This window comes from Toxorhynchites rutilus, chromosome 1 (assembly GCF_029784135.1).
Source record: "Toxorhynchites rutilus septentrionalis strain SRP chromosome 1, ASM2978413v1, whole genome shotgun sequence".
NCBI classification, from domain to species: domain Eukaryota; kingdom Metazoa; phylum Arthropoda; class Insecta; order Diptera; family Culicidae; genus Toxorhynchites; species Toxorhynchites rutilus.
In genome coordinates this window covers 152,507,972-152,525,711 of record NC_073744.1, presented here as the reverse complement: position 1 = coordinate 152,525,711, position 17,740 = coordinate 152,507,972, and the positions used below count along the sequence as shown (strand labels likewise).

General features: G+C 37.3%; 2 protein-coding genes across 2 annotated transcripts in view; both read left to right on the top strand.

The window, feature by feature from the left end:
- Positions 1–8,406, top strand: part of LOC129761870 (carbonic anhydrase-related protein 10) — a 204,920-nt gene extending 196,514 nt beyond the window's left edge. Inside the window, exon 8 of the mRNA XM_055759694.1 lies at positions 5,795–8,406. Coding sequence (XP_055615669.1) covers positions 5,795–5,817 — 23 coding nt within the window. The 3' untranslated portion in view covers positions 5,818–8,406. The remainder of the gene's footprint in view (positions 1–5,794) is intronic.
- A 4,942-nt stretch (positions 8,407–13,348) lies between these two features.
- On the top strand, positions 13,349–14,562 carry LOC129761526 (zinc finger BED domain-containing protein 4-like). The gene is made up of 2 exons (XM_055759251.1): positions 13,349–13,976; positions 14,045–14,562. The coding sequence occupies exons 1-2, from the start codon at positions 13,349–13,351 to the stop codon at positions 14,560–14,562; spliced, it is 1,146 nt and encodes a 381-aa protein (XP_055615226.1).
- Positions 14,563–17,740: the final 3,178 nt, after the last annotated feature.

Genomic DNA, 17,740 nt, shown 5'->3' with positions numbered 1-17,740 from the left:
TCGGTCTACTGGGCGAATTTCTACAGCGTTTTTTCCGTGATGCAATTTGATGTGACACACCCTTTATTATCGTTTTCAAAATATGTTCCTTCTGAATCAATTTTAAATTGAATTGCAAAACTTCAAATTATTAAAAAATTGTACCGCATTTCTGAAAAAATGCATTACAGGTCCATGAAAATTATGTTTTAATGAATCTAAAAATATAAAAAAAAGTCACAGGAGGGTTGTGTCTGAGACACGACCGCATATTTGACGTAGGATTTCGTTAGGCTATCTGTTCATTTTGGATATGTTTGACAAATTAAACTCTTTGATAATGATTTGGTGGCCCTGAGAAAGGCTTTTTTGTTTGGAAAACTACACCTTCACCGCCTCCAAAAATTTTTGATGGACAAGTTGTTGAATATGTCGATAAACTTTATAATCTGGGTGTTATATTTACATCTAATTTGTCATGGGATGTTTTCATCAATTCTCAATGTGGTAAGATCTACGGCGCCTTAAAACGGTTGAAATTAGTGACTCGGCATTTGGAAACATCCACGAAAATAAAATTATTCAAGTCGTTGATTCTTCCTCATTTTTTGTACGGAGATTTCATTTACACTAATGCTTTTGCGATCGCACTCAACAGACTAAGGGTTGCTTTGAATTCATGTGTAAGATATGTCTACAATTGATCGAGATATTCCAGTGTTCCGCACTTACATAGCACTTTATTATGATGTAGTTCAATTTTATGTGTATCGTACATGCATAAACTTTTTCAAAATTGTCAAAAGTTGCGTGCCACAGTACTTATTTGAACAACTTCAGTTTATGAGAAACACGAGAACCATAAGTGTTTTAATTCCACAACATTAATTTGTTTACTATGGGCAATCGATGTTAGTGAGAGGTGTTATATATTGGAATCACTTATCACCTGCTCTTAAATCGTCTATAATTATTTGAAACTTCAAAAATGGTCTGCCTGAATTAAATTCAAAATTCAGGAACATATTATAACAGTTTTTAATGATATGTTAATTTTTTCTTATCAGAATATCCCACCACAGTGTAACGTAGTTGAAAAGGATTTAAATTTTATTTGCTACTATTAATCGTGTCACTCACCTCATTTGCAATAATAAAAATGCCCCCAACTTGCATGCCGATTTTACCCGGGCACCTTGAATTTGATGTCTCTGTTAGAGAACACATTTTGGTGGGGAACAAAAGCTCCCCCTACTTTTATGTATTTGTAATGTCAATTTCCCCCAGGCAGCTTGGTTTTGATGTCTCTGTTAGGGAACCGTCGCATGTGTCGTCAATTTCGACCAATCAGATGTGGATACTTCCGTTAGAACAGGGGTTGAGATTTTTAAATTTTTCGATAGTTTGTTTCATGATATATGTTATTTTATTCAATATAAATATTGTTATGGAGTGCCGAAATCGATTGACGCAAAAATTCCATCAATCCATCATGAAATGACTGAGCAATACGCGTTTGAAATTGGACAATTTTCAAGATGTTGTTGATTTTCGATTTTCAATTTGTACCCCAATATCCCCCGTCCCGAAAGACGTAATCCTACGTCAAAATCGAAAATTTCGAAATACCGAAAAATACCTTCATTTTAATAATTTTATTTTCTACTAGCTGACCCGGCAAACTTCGTCCGGCCCAAAATTTGTGTTTTGTTATCAATACCTTCAAACATCCACGTTTTCTTACTATGAGCAAGTTCATGGGTCCAATAACAGAACTGTTCATTGATTGATCTTCTAATCGACCCCGTTGAATTTAACTTTCACTATAAAATTCCTAGTATTTCTAACAAAACTCATCATTACAATATCAGATTATTTTGAGACACATTCTCGTTCAACATTTTTCAACCACTTGCAAATAACATGTTTCTCCGTTACATGGAATAAATGTTTTATACAGAAAATATGATAGAATAAAGACAGCCCTAAATGGTTGAATTCCTTCCTCGAGTTCTGCTCTTATCAACAATCCGGCGATCCTTTTTTTGTATAGATAGAAGAATATATAGGAGTGCGTTTCATCACATTAAAATCCATTTCCAGTTTCGAACAAAGATCGATTTCGCTAGCTCAAGTAATGCAGAAATTTTCGTTTCATTTGTATGGCAGCCCCCCCTAAGAGAGGAGGCAGGAGTATGTAACCACCTTAAAAACATTTTTTGCACCCTAAAACCTCCATATGCCAAATTTGGTTTCATTTGCTTGACTAATTCTCGAGAAATGCAGAAATTTGTGTTTCATTTGTGTGGCAGCCTCCCCTTAGAGAGGGGGGTGGAGAGTCTAACCACCGTAAAAACATTTATTGCACCCTAAAACCTCAATATGCCTAATTTGGTCTCATTTTCTTGATTAATTCTCGAGCAATGCAGAAATTTGTGTTTCATTTGTATGGCAGCCCCCTCTTAGAGAGGAAGGTGGAGTGTCAAACCACCATAGAATCATTTATTGCACCCTAAAACCTCCATATGCCAGATTTCGTTTCATTTGCTTAATTCATTCCCCAGTATTGTAGAAATTTGTGTTTCATTTGTATGGCAGACCCCCCCCCCCTCCACCTTAAAGAGAGGGAAGGGCCTCAAACTATCACGGAAACATTTCCCGACCCCAAAAAAAACTACATACCAATTTTCATGTTGATCGGTTCAGTAGTTTCCGAGTCCATAAGAATCAGACAGACAGACAGACAGAAATCCATTTTTATATATATAGATTTTTTTTTATTTGTCGTGGTACAACATAATACCATAATAGTATTTTCTCGAATTTTCATTTCCAAGCTTATTGCGTATGGCGTGAAGGACACAAACTACGTTTTTAACTACAGCTCCCATAGTGAACCATATAGGGATTCAAAAAAAAACTTGATTTTTCTAAGTTGATACCTTATAAAACATTTTTCATAGTGATAAGGTGATAAGAATTGGAGGAACTTTTCACGAACACATGAATACAGTACAATTATAGATTTTAAGATAGTAACAAAATATAAGAAAATGAAAAAAAAAGGATTTTTTTTAATTATTGGATATTTTCGTGCAGCGAAAATCACGAATATCAAAAATCACATACGAGCATATTTAAATAGAAATCAAACCAGTACTAAGTCTCAAAATTCTCAAAATTCTAAAAAAAAATATCTAAATTTAATAAATCTATTTTTTTTGTATCGCGCAACACTGTTAAAATTCTGAAAAAAATCTCACATATCTAGAAGAAACATAGGAGCACATTTAAATACGAGTTGTGAATCTCTAAATTTTCAAAAAAAAAATTTCTGTTTTTCAAGATTTTTTTTTACTTGAATTTTTTATGAAATTTGTTTTTCTCATAGGGGTTCAAAAAAAAGTCAATCCAGTGTATGTGGTTGTGGAACATCTATATTAGTGAAATTAATTTGAATCATCCTTTAGGATGATTAAATCCACAATAAACTTGATTTTTTTCTATCAACAAAATTGAAGCTCTTTAACACGTTAAGCCCAACGTCGGTCCCTAGGGGCCGACGTTGTACTTTTTTGTAGGAAAGTGCTGACTGATTGGGACTGGCAGTTATAAAATAACAAAATAAGAATATATGCGGTTTGTTTTCGGATGTTTTACAAACTGTGACTACTTTCTAGTCGGATTGGTAACTATTTTCTATCTATACCATAGAGTAATGCGGGGCAAAGGTGCGCACCTAACTGTTGTCGTCCAATAACTCTTGAAATAAAGGCAAATAAAATCCCGTTTGCTTACCAAATTGTAGTTATATATATTACCTTCGAAACGTAGTACAAGCATTTCTCGAGTTGTGTTTGTAATTGGTTTGTAATATAAAAAGACAAATGCGCACCTTTGCCCCGCACTTATTGAATTGAACTTCTGAGATAATCTATACCAAAACTAAATGCTTAATCATCAGAAGCGGGAGAAGCATCATTACTAGAGAGTGTAGGCATCGTCCAATAGGTAGGAGGGGGGTGTTCTGTGTTTTTTTATGAGTGGAGAAGAGTGGGTGTTAAAGTGGAATATACCACGTGGAAATTTTTGGGAGGAAGGAGACTGACAATATAAGACATCCGAAAATGTCCAACATTTGAAACAGAATTCGTTTTTACTAACAAACTAGCTGACCCAGCGAACTTCGTCCCACCCACAATTGATATATTGATATAAATCATTCCGAACACTCAAGTTCCCACAGAAATTATTTTTATGTACACAATCTATACTCGCGGTAAATAATTTCTAATAATAAACCTGATGCAGACTAAGACGCATCAATCCTGATACTGACTGTTTAAATCCGTGGCTCCGTTCTTGAGTTAAATCGTGAGGAACGGACACTAAGTCATTTTTATGTATATAGATCAAGTTTATAAATACATAGTAACCTTCACTTGATTTATTTGAAATTCAATGTTGAAAAAAAAACGATATTGATTTGAAGTTCATTGTGAAAACATAAACATAAACGAAACATAACCGTTATTGAATTTTTTTTTTTTTTTATCTGTATTTTAGTGACTTTCAACTCATTTGGCTGGTTCGTCACTTTGCTTCCATTTTTTGGAAGAATGTCGGGAGTGAGAATTGAACTCGTGACCTTTAGCGTGAGAGGTATGGATGTTACCACTACGCCAGATCGCCTCCACACGTTATTGAATTGAATGCATGGTGCAAATAAGAACTTTTTTTTTTGAAATTCATTTTGAATTATTTTTAAGCCATTTTTTTTATTCCTCATCTTGGATTTCGGTTCTGTTGATTCTGACGCTTTGCCTTGGAGCGCTGTTGCTCCGTTGTGCTGTTTTGGGGTTCGAAGAGACAGACGGTGCTTCCATATGAAGCTAGAAGCCCAATCTCCAGCAGAAGTTGAAATGTCAATAAAAGAAGATTCTAATCATAAATCACTTTCTGATATGAGCCTCTTCATCATAGTTGATTCAAAAATACCGAGGTCTGCTGCAATCCGACACTTCGAGAATCCCTCCCGAAGCCTCTGTCGGGCCATTTGAGCATTTCTTCAAATCAGTTTTCTTCTTGTGGGTCCCGTTTAAAATTTTGTTGAAAACATTTTATAATTTTTTTTTCAGAGCAAAACGCTAGTGCGAGCTTTTACCCCACAGCCACTGCGCACCTTTGCCCCATAAGCAATTTTTGAACTAATCGAATTTTTAAAAAAAGCTCTTGAACTTTTTCACGAAAACGAATACGCACTATCATCTACTATAGAATGAAGGTTTCCTTGACAGTGTAGTTTCGAACTTTCCAGTGATTTTAGGTAGTTAAATCGTTATCTCCAAAAATGAAAAAAAAATTAGATTAAAACATCGCAAAATTCTTTTTACCTCATAACTTTTTGCCACTTTCATGAAATGTTTCTTTTTTTATATGTGTGAGCTGCTGATGTAATATGTATCAAACGACTACACTGTTGTCGAAATGTTATGCTCGTTTGCTTCAAAATGGCCAATGCGCACCTTTGCCCCGCATTACTCTAAATATCTTTGGGAACTGGGACCGTCACTGAAATTGTGCAAACGCTCTTGCTGTGCGCTAAATGGAAAACGAAGCAAGAACAAATCGGGGCTTAACGTGTTAACCGCTTTACAATTTGTTCTTTGACACCCAAATTATATCTTTCTTAATTTCTTTCATACTAATCCTTAACCATTCCAGGTTTATGTTTCCATTCTAAGTTGTTTACACAGAAAACACATTCGTATTTATAACTTTTTGAAATAAAATTGCTTATTGTTTCTAATTACAGCTAATAGTTGGAAACACAACTGAGCGCCAGCAAACCGAGGACCGGGAACCATTCGATGAGGACAGTCTGGTGACGTTCGCTTGAGTGAGGACCGACCGAACATGAATGCATCCCCGAAAAACAAAATCGCGGGTGAAAACAAATCATTCTACAACGCTTCCAGTGTACAAAAAATATATTGTATGAAGAATAGTTAAATCTTAAACAAAGTAAAGGCATAATTTCTAGCATCTAAGTAAGTTACTGCGCGCGCGGGAGTAGACAGAAGAAATGTTATTAAGGCAACCCCAAAAACAAAAGTTTTTGCACATCGATTGGTTGTTTAAGTTTGGTGGGAGCTATTTTCAGCAAATTGGCACAATTATAGCAGCTCGCAAAGATACGAGGCGTGGGAGGGGTTAGTCAACAAAGTCGAATTGAAATGCAGCGCAAGTTCACACTTTTTTTTTATTTCTTTCGCCCTGTTGTGTTCGTCGTTGTTTTGGCGCGGTGGAAATCGCTGATCATGCTTGAAGAATAAGGGCGAACAGCTTCGCGGACGGCGGGATGTCGAGAGAATAAGTAGCAAAAGTGTAAACGGAGAAACTCTATTAAAAGTTTGAAATAATTTGTAAATAATATTAATGTAAAAAAACAACATCAACAACAAAAACACAGCATCAGCAGCAGATGTGGGCTCCGAAAGGTTGCTTCCAACCCCCTTTCGGGGGAGGGAGGGAGAATAAGAAAGGTGGATAAAAAAGTACCCCGAGTGAAAGTGCAGAGGGGGAGTAAATTGTAGCAAATAAATTTCAAGCTAGGAAGACTATAAAAATGATGATAGCAAAGATGAGGTACACAGCACAAAAAGCAACCACCAAGATCATCTCAGACAGTGCCGTTCAGCTTCTGGGCGGTGGTCATGGCGGGCGGATGTTTCTCTGCAACTCCGATAGACGAAGCTGTTGAATAAGCTTTATGGTAGTTTGATGGAGAATAAATTGTGAGAAAATGACCCAGCAGCGGTTCCGGAGAAAAACTGAATTAAACATTCATGTTGTCACGCTGGCGATCACGGAGTGCTTGCTGTTGTTTCATACTCTTTTTTTTCTACTCTCTATTATTTATATCATTCGAAATTGAATCATTTTATTTGTTTACACCAATATTTGAAAGCAGTTGCAATTTTTCTTCGACTAAATAACGCAACCATCTATTTTGCAAAGGCTCCGAGCCATTGAATTCGTCTCCTTTTTCGGTAGACGGGGAAGTAGTGAACATTTTTAATACATGTCACAGCTTCTGGAAAGTTGTTCGAAACACTGCCCGAAGGAAAATTCTCAGTTATGTTCGGAGAATCTTTTGTGTGCAGAGTTTGTAATCATGTTTCCGGGAAGAGGAAAAAAGAACGCTCCACAATGAGTTCATATCCATCAGACTGTGATAATTGAGTAGATGGTGTTAAATTTGGGGTTAAGGACATATGTGAAAGAGCTTGAACGGTCTGACACGTTGTCATTAATCAGCTTGCCATTGGAGAAGAAGTGGACCTAACTGTCTGAATGGGATTTTGGTAAGCCGAAAAGTCCGACCGCCAGTTGAATAAATCTAAAAGCTCCAAGCCAGAATCATCAATCAAAATCACGAGCGATGGGTGACCAAAGAAGATTCAGATTATGGCCGCTCTCTCCCAGGACTTGGATGATTGAGAAGAGTTCTCTGAATAAACAGGCACCACAAACATATCAAGTTAATATCAAGTTGAGAAGTATTCTGTTATGTTACTGTGCAATATAATCAAAATCTCAGGTCTGCGAGGAATATGCTACTTAGGAAATGCCTAAACAGCGCAAGGATAACTCCTGGAAGGTGAAGAAGCAAATGAGGCAGCCAATATCGGAAATAAGCTATCACAACAATTGATAATTAGTCCAGTTGAAAGCTTTCGTTGTGGAGTTCTGTTAAAATTGATAGCCAAAAAAGATGGCACAAAAAGTCTGTTATATCAGTATACTGAATTTGAATGTTATATAAAGCTGTACGAAAATAAATTAACTTTACATCAAGTTACTAGGACAAAAATTAAAGAAAAAAAACGCGCATAAAAGAAAGCAACGCAAGGCACTAAAGTGTAAATAGTTCCAGATTAGTATAATTTAACAGAGGAAAAACATCATACCCTTGATGCGAATAGTAAAAGCGGAAACTAGATCAAGCTGTGGGAGGAAAAGTCAAGCTGTATCAATTACGAATCCATACGGATAAAGAATACACTAATCGAAAACTTATGAAAAAATAAAGAGACATAAAAGAAAAACAGGATGTCAATAACAGTGGATGATAATTTAGTTGAACGTGGATGAAAATAAGCCAGCAACTCTTACATATATAGCAAAACATATCCCATTACTGTGTTTAGCAAGACATGAAAGAAAAAAAAACAAATTTGAGTGAAAAAACGTGGCTACCGTTTAAATATGCAATCGGACATTTGCTAACCCTATTATTATCATTATTATTATCACACACACAAATACACACTGATGCGTGTACGTGTATAAAAGGGATGTACAGTGGAGGATAGTGCTGATTTCTAATGGAACATTGACAGAAGAATATATATGAGGAATTGTTTAAATAAATAAGCATTTATTGCTATGAAGAAAAACCAACCGACTTGTTTTTGTTCTGAGTAATGGAAGAATCGTTAAATACACAAAGCAATTATTTTGGTTCTTAATATTGTATCACAAGACAACGATCACTCCAAAGATGGCCTATGAACATGTCATCTTAACATTAAAGTTCTCAGAATAATATTATTCCATACAGTATTTATTTATACAAATGACAAAAAAAATTGAATGGAGAGATTTTTTCGAGATTTCTGGAAGGTTGTGTGTTCGTGATAATAGAACACACGGAGATGAAATTGAGTATTTACAATAAATTTCATTTCATTTTTTCAGGTAGTTATTGTAGATTGCTTTTTATTGCCCATTTTTTTCTGAATTTGTTACTTTTGGGCCGCACAATTGTTTTCTGAGCTGTGTATCATTTACCCGAATACCATTCTCTCGAAACACGTTTACCCCGAGCACATTTACCCGAATGTAACGAACACCCGAATGAATAAGGAAAAATCAGGTTATGAGTTTTGTCGAATCTCCTGATGATAAATAAGATTGAATCAATACACCATGAGAGAGAAACGAAAATACGCAGTAAAATGAAAAATTGCAATGAGGAAATTTGATGCGGGAGACTTCGCTGATTCATTTGTAGAATTTAGTGTAAGCACGATTAACATGTCGTCTTCTTTCTTCTCCGTATTGCTCTTTAAGGCTAAGAGATCATTTAGAAATGAACACGGACTTTGGAATATTTTTCTCCGAAAATGAAGCAGGTAATATTAACATACAAAATATAAAGCATAAATTACTTGGATATGGGAAAGAATTCAAGGGAAAATTTGTTCCATTGGGGTACTTGTCGCATTCGGGTATTTGTTACATTTTTTACATTTGAATAATGAAATGGTGGAAATGAGGGCTCAGTAGAGAAAAATATAAATATCTTTGGACGCTAGTACTCTACTGACAAGAAGAGAGTTTTATTAACATTTTTGTTACAATCGATATGACATTTCCGCAACTACTACAATAAAGAGGGGGTTGCCCTAATCCGAACGGTGGTCCTGAACCGACCACCTCTTGGATCTCGGAAATGGCACTACCTACCGAATTTTTAGAAGTGTCACTACGCTGACAATTTGGTTGTATGGTGACCTTTTACCAGCTCCCTTCACTCTAGCGTTCTGGCGCCGTTTTGTGTTACCAATGCTTAAACAATTATAGGAGATTGTGTCCAAGATAAGACCGCATTGTTGTTTTATATAAGTCGCTTCGGATATTATTTTAAAATACTGTAAAATTTTAGAAATAACTGTTTAGTAGAATGATATGATCACCCTGAAATGGTTTTGTTTTTCTATCGCATATTCAGTTGACAATAATTGATTGATGGTTCATTCTTACCCTCGCAGAACAATACACTAACTGATCGTATGGCGCAATTTGGTTCATGTCAATGCATTGAAAATTTACCTCGAACGCTATTCCGATGGCCTTTTTCACAATTTATATAGACTCGACTACAGCCGATTATATACTTGTTGCACCAGCACCATTATTCTACATCTCATAACTACATCAATATATCTTTGGCACCGCATGGAAACTTGTTATTGTTATTGTATACATGCAAATATCAAATATCATGCTATATGTTATTTAGTATTGTCTCAGTGGAATCGCGAAATCATTTAGGGATTTAGGGTTCGTACGACGTAAACCAAGCGCCAAATATAGCATGCATACAGAGCCATTAATGATGACTTGAAGCTACTAGGAATATAAACACTTCTCATCATTTTGCGCTATTCTCAGAAGAAACGCTTCTGTTAATATTACTGGCCTCGAAAAATATTACTGGTCTCGAAAAAAGTAGCATTACTGTCATCCTTAGTGGAAAAAGTTTTGCTATTGGCAAGCGAAATCAAATCACATACGAAATTCAAGAACGGCATTTACTTTCTTGGTGACTAAACAAACGAAATAAACTTTTTCTGTTAATCTCAACAACTACGACAAAAATTGCATTGCTTCATTATGATCAATATTAGCGCAAATGCAATCGTAGTTGAAGGCAGTTTTGTGACAGGCATGGGAAGCCATATAACTTAAAACATTCTAGTACGGCATTCAGGATACTTGATATTCCCCAAATAATTTTTGGTGCACAACCTTAACATCTGCTTCACCATAGCGTCAGTTCAATGCATTGATGCAATGTTAAAGGCAACAACGAGAAGAGTACACTGTTTTATACCAAAAAAAGCATTGTTAAAGTTTTATTTCGCATGCGTCCATTCCGTTCTCCAATACTTAATTGTAGTCTGAGGTCATGCTGCCAAATCAAAATTTAAAAAAAAATCAAGCGCTGCAAAACAGATGTGTGAAAGTAGCACTTACATCCGACAGTTGCGCTTTACACCACCATACAAAATAGAATTATTCCAATTTCAGGCCTGTGTGATATCCAAAGTATTATGTTTGTTCACAACACTTTACATAACCGTAATTTTCACCATAATATCACATTCCCTACTCGAATAAACCTTTTGAATACGAGAAATGCGAATGACCTAATGAGAAACAGAGCTTATACGAAATTGGGGCTTACACGCATAAAGAGTTACGGTCCTTTGAAGTTCAACATGCATACTAAATATATTTTTAAAAGTAAGCTGAAACAGTATATGACCATTAACATGAATCAATATATTCTGTAAATGTGCCGTCCACATTATATATATGTAGACTTTGGCTAGTATATTTTCTTTACTTTTCCTTATTTCCAGTATGTTCTATAATATGGTGGATCCCTTCAAAGGAACTCCAATGTTCCACTGGGATCTCACATGTTTTGTTTTCTTCGTTTGTAGATGTATTCTCCGCTATTTCTTCTTTGTTTGTTGTATTTAGCAAGTGTCCACTACCAGGGGGCTCTTTATACGAGCTTTCTGGTGTGGGGGTTAGTGGAGGGTATAAAAAAACGAAGCCTTCATAGTAAAGATGGGCGAGCGCTCACGAGCCGCTCATTTGAGCCGGTTCGTCAGAACGAGCGTACGTTCCACGGTGCTTTACGGTTTTCGCTTCTCTCAACGGAATCTCTTTCGATTAGAGAGCCAGAGACATCAGCGAGTGAGTAATTTGGTCGCATCCACAGCTCAATCCGAAACAAAGACATGTAATGACGCAAAACAAGGAAGTACAAGCGATGTTCATTACCATTACCAGAACGATACTGAAAGTTTGCCTCAGCGAGAACCACTGTTTATACTCTAGGTAAATATTCCTCTTCGTTCTTCTTCTTTTCCTTCGTTCACGGAAACTTTAAATCTGACGATTTCCCCTTCATTAATAGTCGATAAGTTGATCGTTATTGACGGCACTGGTAGAAAAGCACACAAATCAGCAGAACGAATGTATGGGAAAATGGAAACGCTTATAGTTTTCATAAATTATAACCATTTACACACCAGGGGATTGTAATGTATAGCATATCAAACAAATCTTAAAGAATTTCCGATTCGTTTGGAATGTAAATCGCCAAAATCCGTTCGCGGCGAAAATAGTTTTTAACGCTAACTTTATTTCATAAAAACGTGTCCTGATTTGGTTTTGGTTTTCTGATAGAACCGTTTCATGTATGAACTTGTATCCTTTAAAGGTTAGTCGAGAAAACGTGGTAGAAACCGGAACCAAATTCTGTTCAAAAATGTACACAAAAATACCATTAAAGCCATTACTATCCTTTTCTTCTATTTATTCAATCATGCAGAAGAAGATAAGGTGTCATCATTTCTCATTTTACAGTTCTATATAGTTAAGATCTACATAAATATAAGCCTAAGTCAAATAAATTTATGACTACAGAAATATATCATAGATAAAAAGAACATTTTCACCTTCGTTGCCACGTTGTCCGGAACATTGTTCGTGATAGCCTATATAGAGTATCCTATGGCCATGAGTGCTCTCTTGGAAAGTTTGTGTAGCTGCTGTAGTGATTTGATCTCATTGGGTGCTATATTCTGTTTATGTATAGTAAAGGTAAAAGAGAATGGGTAAGTGCATTCGAGAAATGAAGCGGATTTCTAAGGAAGACATATATGAGAAATAGAGGTGGGCGATCCGCTCGCGAACTGATCTAAAGGGCTGGTTCTTTAAAGTGAGTGAGCGATCTACCACTCTTTTTTAAAGAGCGGTAACTCACCGCTCACTTCAGGAAAAAAACTGATACATGAATTTGTTGATTAGGCTGAGCGCGAGCGAGAGCTATGTAAAAGATCTTAGCATTACCGCGCGCCAGCCAAGCCACGCGAGCTACTGAACTAGAACCCCTGATCCCTGAATGGGAGCTGGGCGTTGGCAGTTGGCATACGAACGACCAAGATAGAGCTGATCGAGAGTGAGAGCGAGAGCGAAAGCGCATGCCACGTGCTGTTTGCTGTATGTATTCCATCCACTGATCTGAGTACTGACTACTGACCGTGGCAGCGAGCGAAAATTGAGCGAACAAGAGTTGTTCTGAGTGGTATTGAGAGCGGGACGGTTTGCCCACAAACACAAACAACCGAAATCTTTGATTATTGCTCGGATTATGCTTTTCTGTCAACAATTAAATTGCAAAATCATTCAATCTCGTAGTTTGGTGGTACGTATCCACGCTTGAGTTTGCTCTGTTGTTTTTTCAGTAAAATTAAATTGGATATTCCGTTTATCTGAATGGTAAGCTTAAATAGAAAAACGGAGCACGATTCATTAGTAATCATCTATATTCTTTTTTTTTTTAGCCAAAATGTTACCGCAAGGAAGAACGCAGAGTGATATTTGGTACCATTTTTTCAAGGAAGACGGTAAAGGTTTATGCCGGTACTGCAAAGCCCGTGTCGCTATGTCTGCGAGATCTGTAAGCAACTTAAAGAGGCACCTTAAAACGAAGCACCCCATGATTCCTCTGAAAAGAGTAGATGGTGCATCGAAAGAGCAGATGGAGCCACGTTCTGAACCCGCAGCAGAAGCTGTTGAAACTTCAGGTGATGTACAAACTCAACCTCTTCCCAGCAGTCAAGACCGAAAATCTGCAACGACATCCGACACTAGTACCTCTGGGTCACACTTTACGCGGTTCATCCCGCAGTCTTCTATGACACAATTCGCCGAGATCGTTAAACCGATATCACCTCACAAAAGCCGGCTTATTGACATCCAGCTATTAAAAATGATTTGTAAGGAATTCCATCCTTTTTCAATTGTTGAGGATGAGGAATTCAAGAAGTTTATACATCTTCTTAATCCGTCCTACACACTTCCAAGCAGAAAAACTTTGTCTACTGGGCTTATGCTTGCTACTTACAATGAGTTGGTAGCAAAAGTAAAATCAGAGGTGCTGGAAGCTCCGGCTGTCTGTATAACTTGTGACGGTTGGACCAGCATGACCAACACTGGTTTTTATGCACTCACTGCACATTTTATTGATAAAAATGGTACGTTAAAATCATACCTGCTGGAGTGCTCAGAGTTCACGCCAAGGCATACCGGTGAGAATATTGCGAAGTGGGTGAGTGATGTGCTTCGTAAGTTTGGGATTCAAAGTAAAACGATTGTAATTGTTACTGATAACGCTTCCAATATCTGACTTCAGCAAATATATTGAACATGAGACAGCTGGGCTGCTTTGCACATTCCTTGAGCTTAGTTGTGCAGAACGCGATTAAAAACTCCATACAACAAGTTGTCGATAAGTGCAAGACTATCGCTCAATTTTTCAAAAAAAGTAGCCATGCTACCTCAAAACTGACCGAAATGCAGGAAAAGCTTGGTAAACCGACTCTAAAACTAAAGCAGGATGTTCCAACGAGGTGGAACTCCACATTTGATATGTTAGAGCGAATGATGGTGAATAAAGAGTCTGTAATTTCAACATTGGCCTTACTGGATCCGAAACGCTGTACGCTGGATAATGAAGACTGGGAAATCATCGAGCCAAGCATGGACATTCTTCGTACTTTCAATGAAGTAACTGTTGAAATATCTGCTGAAAAATCCGCCACCTTGTCCAAAAGTGCAGTACTTGCACGAATGATGATTGATCAAACTAAACTGAAACAGCAATCATCCGATTCGCTTCCACCAATTGTCAAAAAGCTGGTTGATGAGTGACATAGTGGTCTTGTAAAACGATTTGGAGATAGAGAATCGAATGATCTTATCGCTGAAGCTATTTTTCTAGACCCAAGATTTAAAAAACAAGGTTTTTCTGACCAGGCGATGTTCAACGAAACATACCAAGCTCTTTTGCAAGAGATGCAACAAAATTGTACTGCAACGGATGAGGAACAACAACCTGAGCCCCAGCCTTCTGCTGCTAAGTCATCTATTTGGGAGCAGTTCGACGAAACCATCAGCAAACTACAAACAACACAAGATCCAAGGACTGCCTGCATCATGGAACTGGACAAATACATTGCTGAACCGTATTTAGCCAGACATGGAGACCCGCTTGCCTGGTGGAATTCAAGGAAACATGTCTACCCAAATCTATATCGGATTATGCTTACCAGGCTATGCATCATTGCTACGTCTGTTCCATGTGAGCGAATCTTTTCGAAGACGGGACAGCTCATTAGTGAGCAGCGAAGTGCACTATCTCCCAAGAATGTTGCGAAGATCATGTTTTTAAATGTAAATCTAACTTAAAATATATTCAAAACATACTTTTCAAACATTTATTAATAAATTGAACATTTTAACAGTAATACCAATAAATTTCTTGAGGTTTTTACTAAATTGATCGAATTCTCTAAGAAAAATCAAGCGAAATGAAAAGAGCGAGTGAGCTGTTAGAAAGAGCTAGTTCACCTTAGTGAGCGGAACCGATCTGATCCGCTCACTAAAAAGAACCATTTTGCCCACCTCTAATGAGAAACATAATTTAAAGACCGCGACTACTCAAACTATCAGAATCTTGAATGCGTGAGTTTACCCTTTCGAACTTCTAAATCAGCAGCCAGTTGAATTCATTAATTGTATTTTTATATAACTAAACAACATGCTCGATATTATGACATCTTGAACCACAATTACATAAATTGTTAGTAGCAAGACCTACATGATAAAGACGTGAATTGAGCCCGAATTAATTGAACTTTGGGGATAATTGAGTAAAACCATCTTCCAAGATCATCCCTCCATTGATTCTACCAGCTTATAACTGTCCGAAAATAACTCGTGATACGCATCGACTCACATTGAGAGCTACTGAAGAGACTGAGGGAGTACTGAATTGTAGGCAGAAAGATCGCTCGTTGCGTCTGGGTGGAAAGCGAGTGGTAAGTGCAATCGAAAAAACTTACTTATTTTAATCGTAAAATTGTTTAACTTTATTAATAAATTTTCTGTTCGTGTTTCAAGCAAAAATATTCTGAATAAATTAAAATAATAAAGTAAAATAAAGTAAAATAATTGATAATTGAATAAATTCCAGAGGTTCAAATCCCACGGGGTGAAGCGGAACTTCATCTATACCACCATCCTTCGGTACCGGGAGACGGACTCGGCCAAGGACCGTCCGAGATCCGGGCGGCCGCGTTCGACGAGGACGCCAGCAGGCATCAAGATGGTGAGGAAGCTGGTTCTTCGAAAAATGAACCGCTCGATCCGGAAGACCGCAGCGGTCCATTGTGTGATATTCAGCTCAATGTGTCGATCGAGACTGCTCACACCATCATGACGAAGGACCTGCGATGCAAGCCGCACAAGAAACGCAAGGTTTACAAGGTAAATATTATAATATCAATAACGAAGAAAAGGTTTGAACTGGGCCAAACTGATACTTTCGCAAAACGCAGGTCAGGAGTTCGTGTTTTCTGATGAGAAACTCTTTGTCTTGCAACTGCCGCAAGGTTATGGCCCGGCACTTCAAGACCTCTACGGGAAAATCGTCATGTCGTAAAGGTTCTCAATAAATATTGCCTCAACAAAAATTGACACAGAAAAGAATATCTTGTATTTTCATTTTCTAACACATTTTAAAGTGTATTTCAACTTATTGAACACCCTGTAGATATGAATGCCTTCGATTTCGACGATATCCTAATCATAGAGCCCAATCAATTAAGTCATGGATCATTTTCTTCAATACCTGAAATATTAATCCGAAACTGGGAACTTTGAAATTTCAATGTGAAAGTAAGCTAAAGACATTCCACTTCTGAGGCTGGGAAAGACTATTTTATCCAGAAAGCTATTGAACAATCAATTTGGCCTCTACTCTCTCCAAGCTGTTCGAGAAGTATACAAACCCAAAATATGTCTTACGCCGATGAGTACAGTATCTTCCCTGAAGAGTAGTTTAGGTTTGATGAGGGAAAGTCCTCCACTAGCGCTATAAATTGTATACAGCGTGACAAATCGATGTCTCCAATTAAAAGCAGAGTCGACGTTTGTTCAAGAAACACATAAACTCTCCTCTTCTGGTTCTCTGCTGGTAATCCACCGTTAATTGAACTGAATTGTGTTTAGTCAATAATATCTTAATGGTTATCAACTAATGACCCGCAAGTGGGTTCTGTTTTACGATCAAGTGGCCATTAGTTCGAGTCATAATGTTCTGCCCTATATATCGGAGCGGATGCTGTGAGTTGCACTCATTCTTTGAACTCGATGTTTTATCTCTCAGTCGATCGCAATGAGATCCATAGTTTTCCAGCTCATCATATTGGTGCTGTTCGGCGGATTTCTCCTGGAGATATCGAGCGGGTATTCGCGAGACCTCAGTCCGGGCCCAAACCCGTACAGAAGAGTTCCAGTTGGATACCTACCTCCGGTGTATGACTATGATTACGTAGAACTGGAGGAACTACCAATACTAAGGAGAGTGAAGAGAGCATAGGTCGATTGAATGTCGAAATCGAAAAGCTATGATGGTTATATCAAACAAATTGTTGCAGTGTTGAATAAAATGATGTATAAGATGTGACACTCGTGTATTTTCCTCAGGAATATCACATATTTTGTTGTAATATGTCTGGTGAGGCAATTGACATCCCCCTGAAGCCACATCATTCCTAAGGCGCGTGGAATATTCAAATAAAATTTCATGATAAAGTTATCTATTTTTTTAAATACCAGAAAATGTGAACTCAGAAAAATGAACATGTATCCCTGATTATAAACTGTATTATTCAATCCGAATTACTCCCATCTGCGATATTCATGCTTCCACGGTTCCAAGAACCAGCAAATTCAATACAACAAATTTACCCTTGATCAATTGTTTCTGCGAATATTTCTGGAAACTATTTTCTAAATGACCCATATCTACTTTTAGCTTTAGACG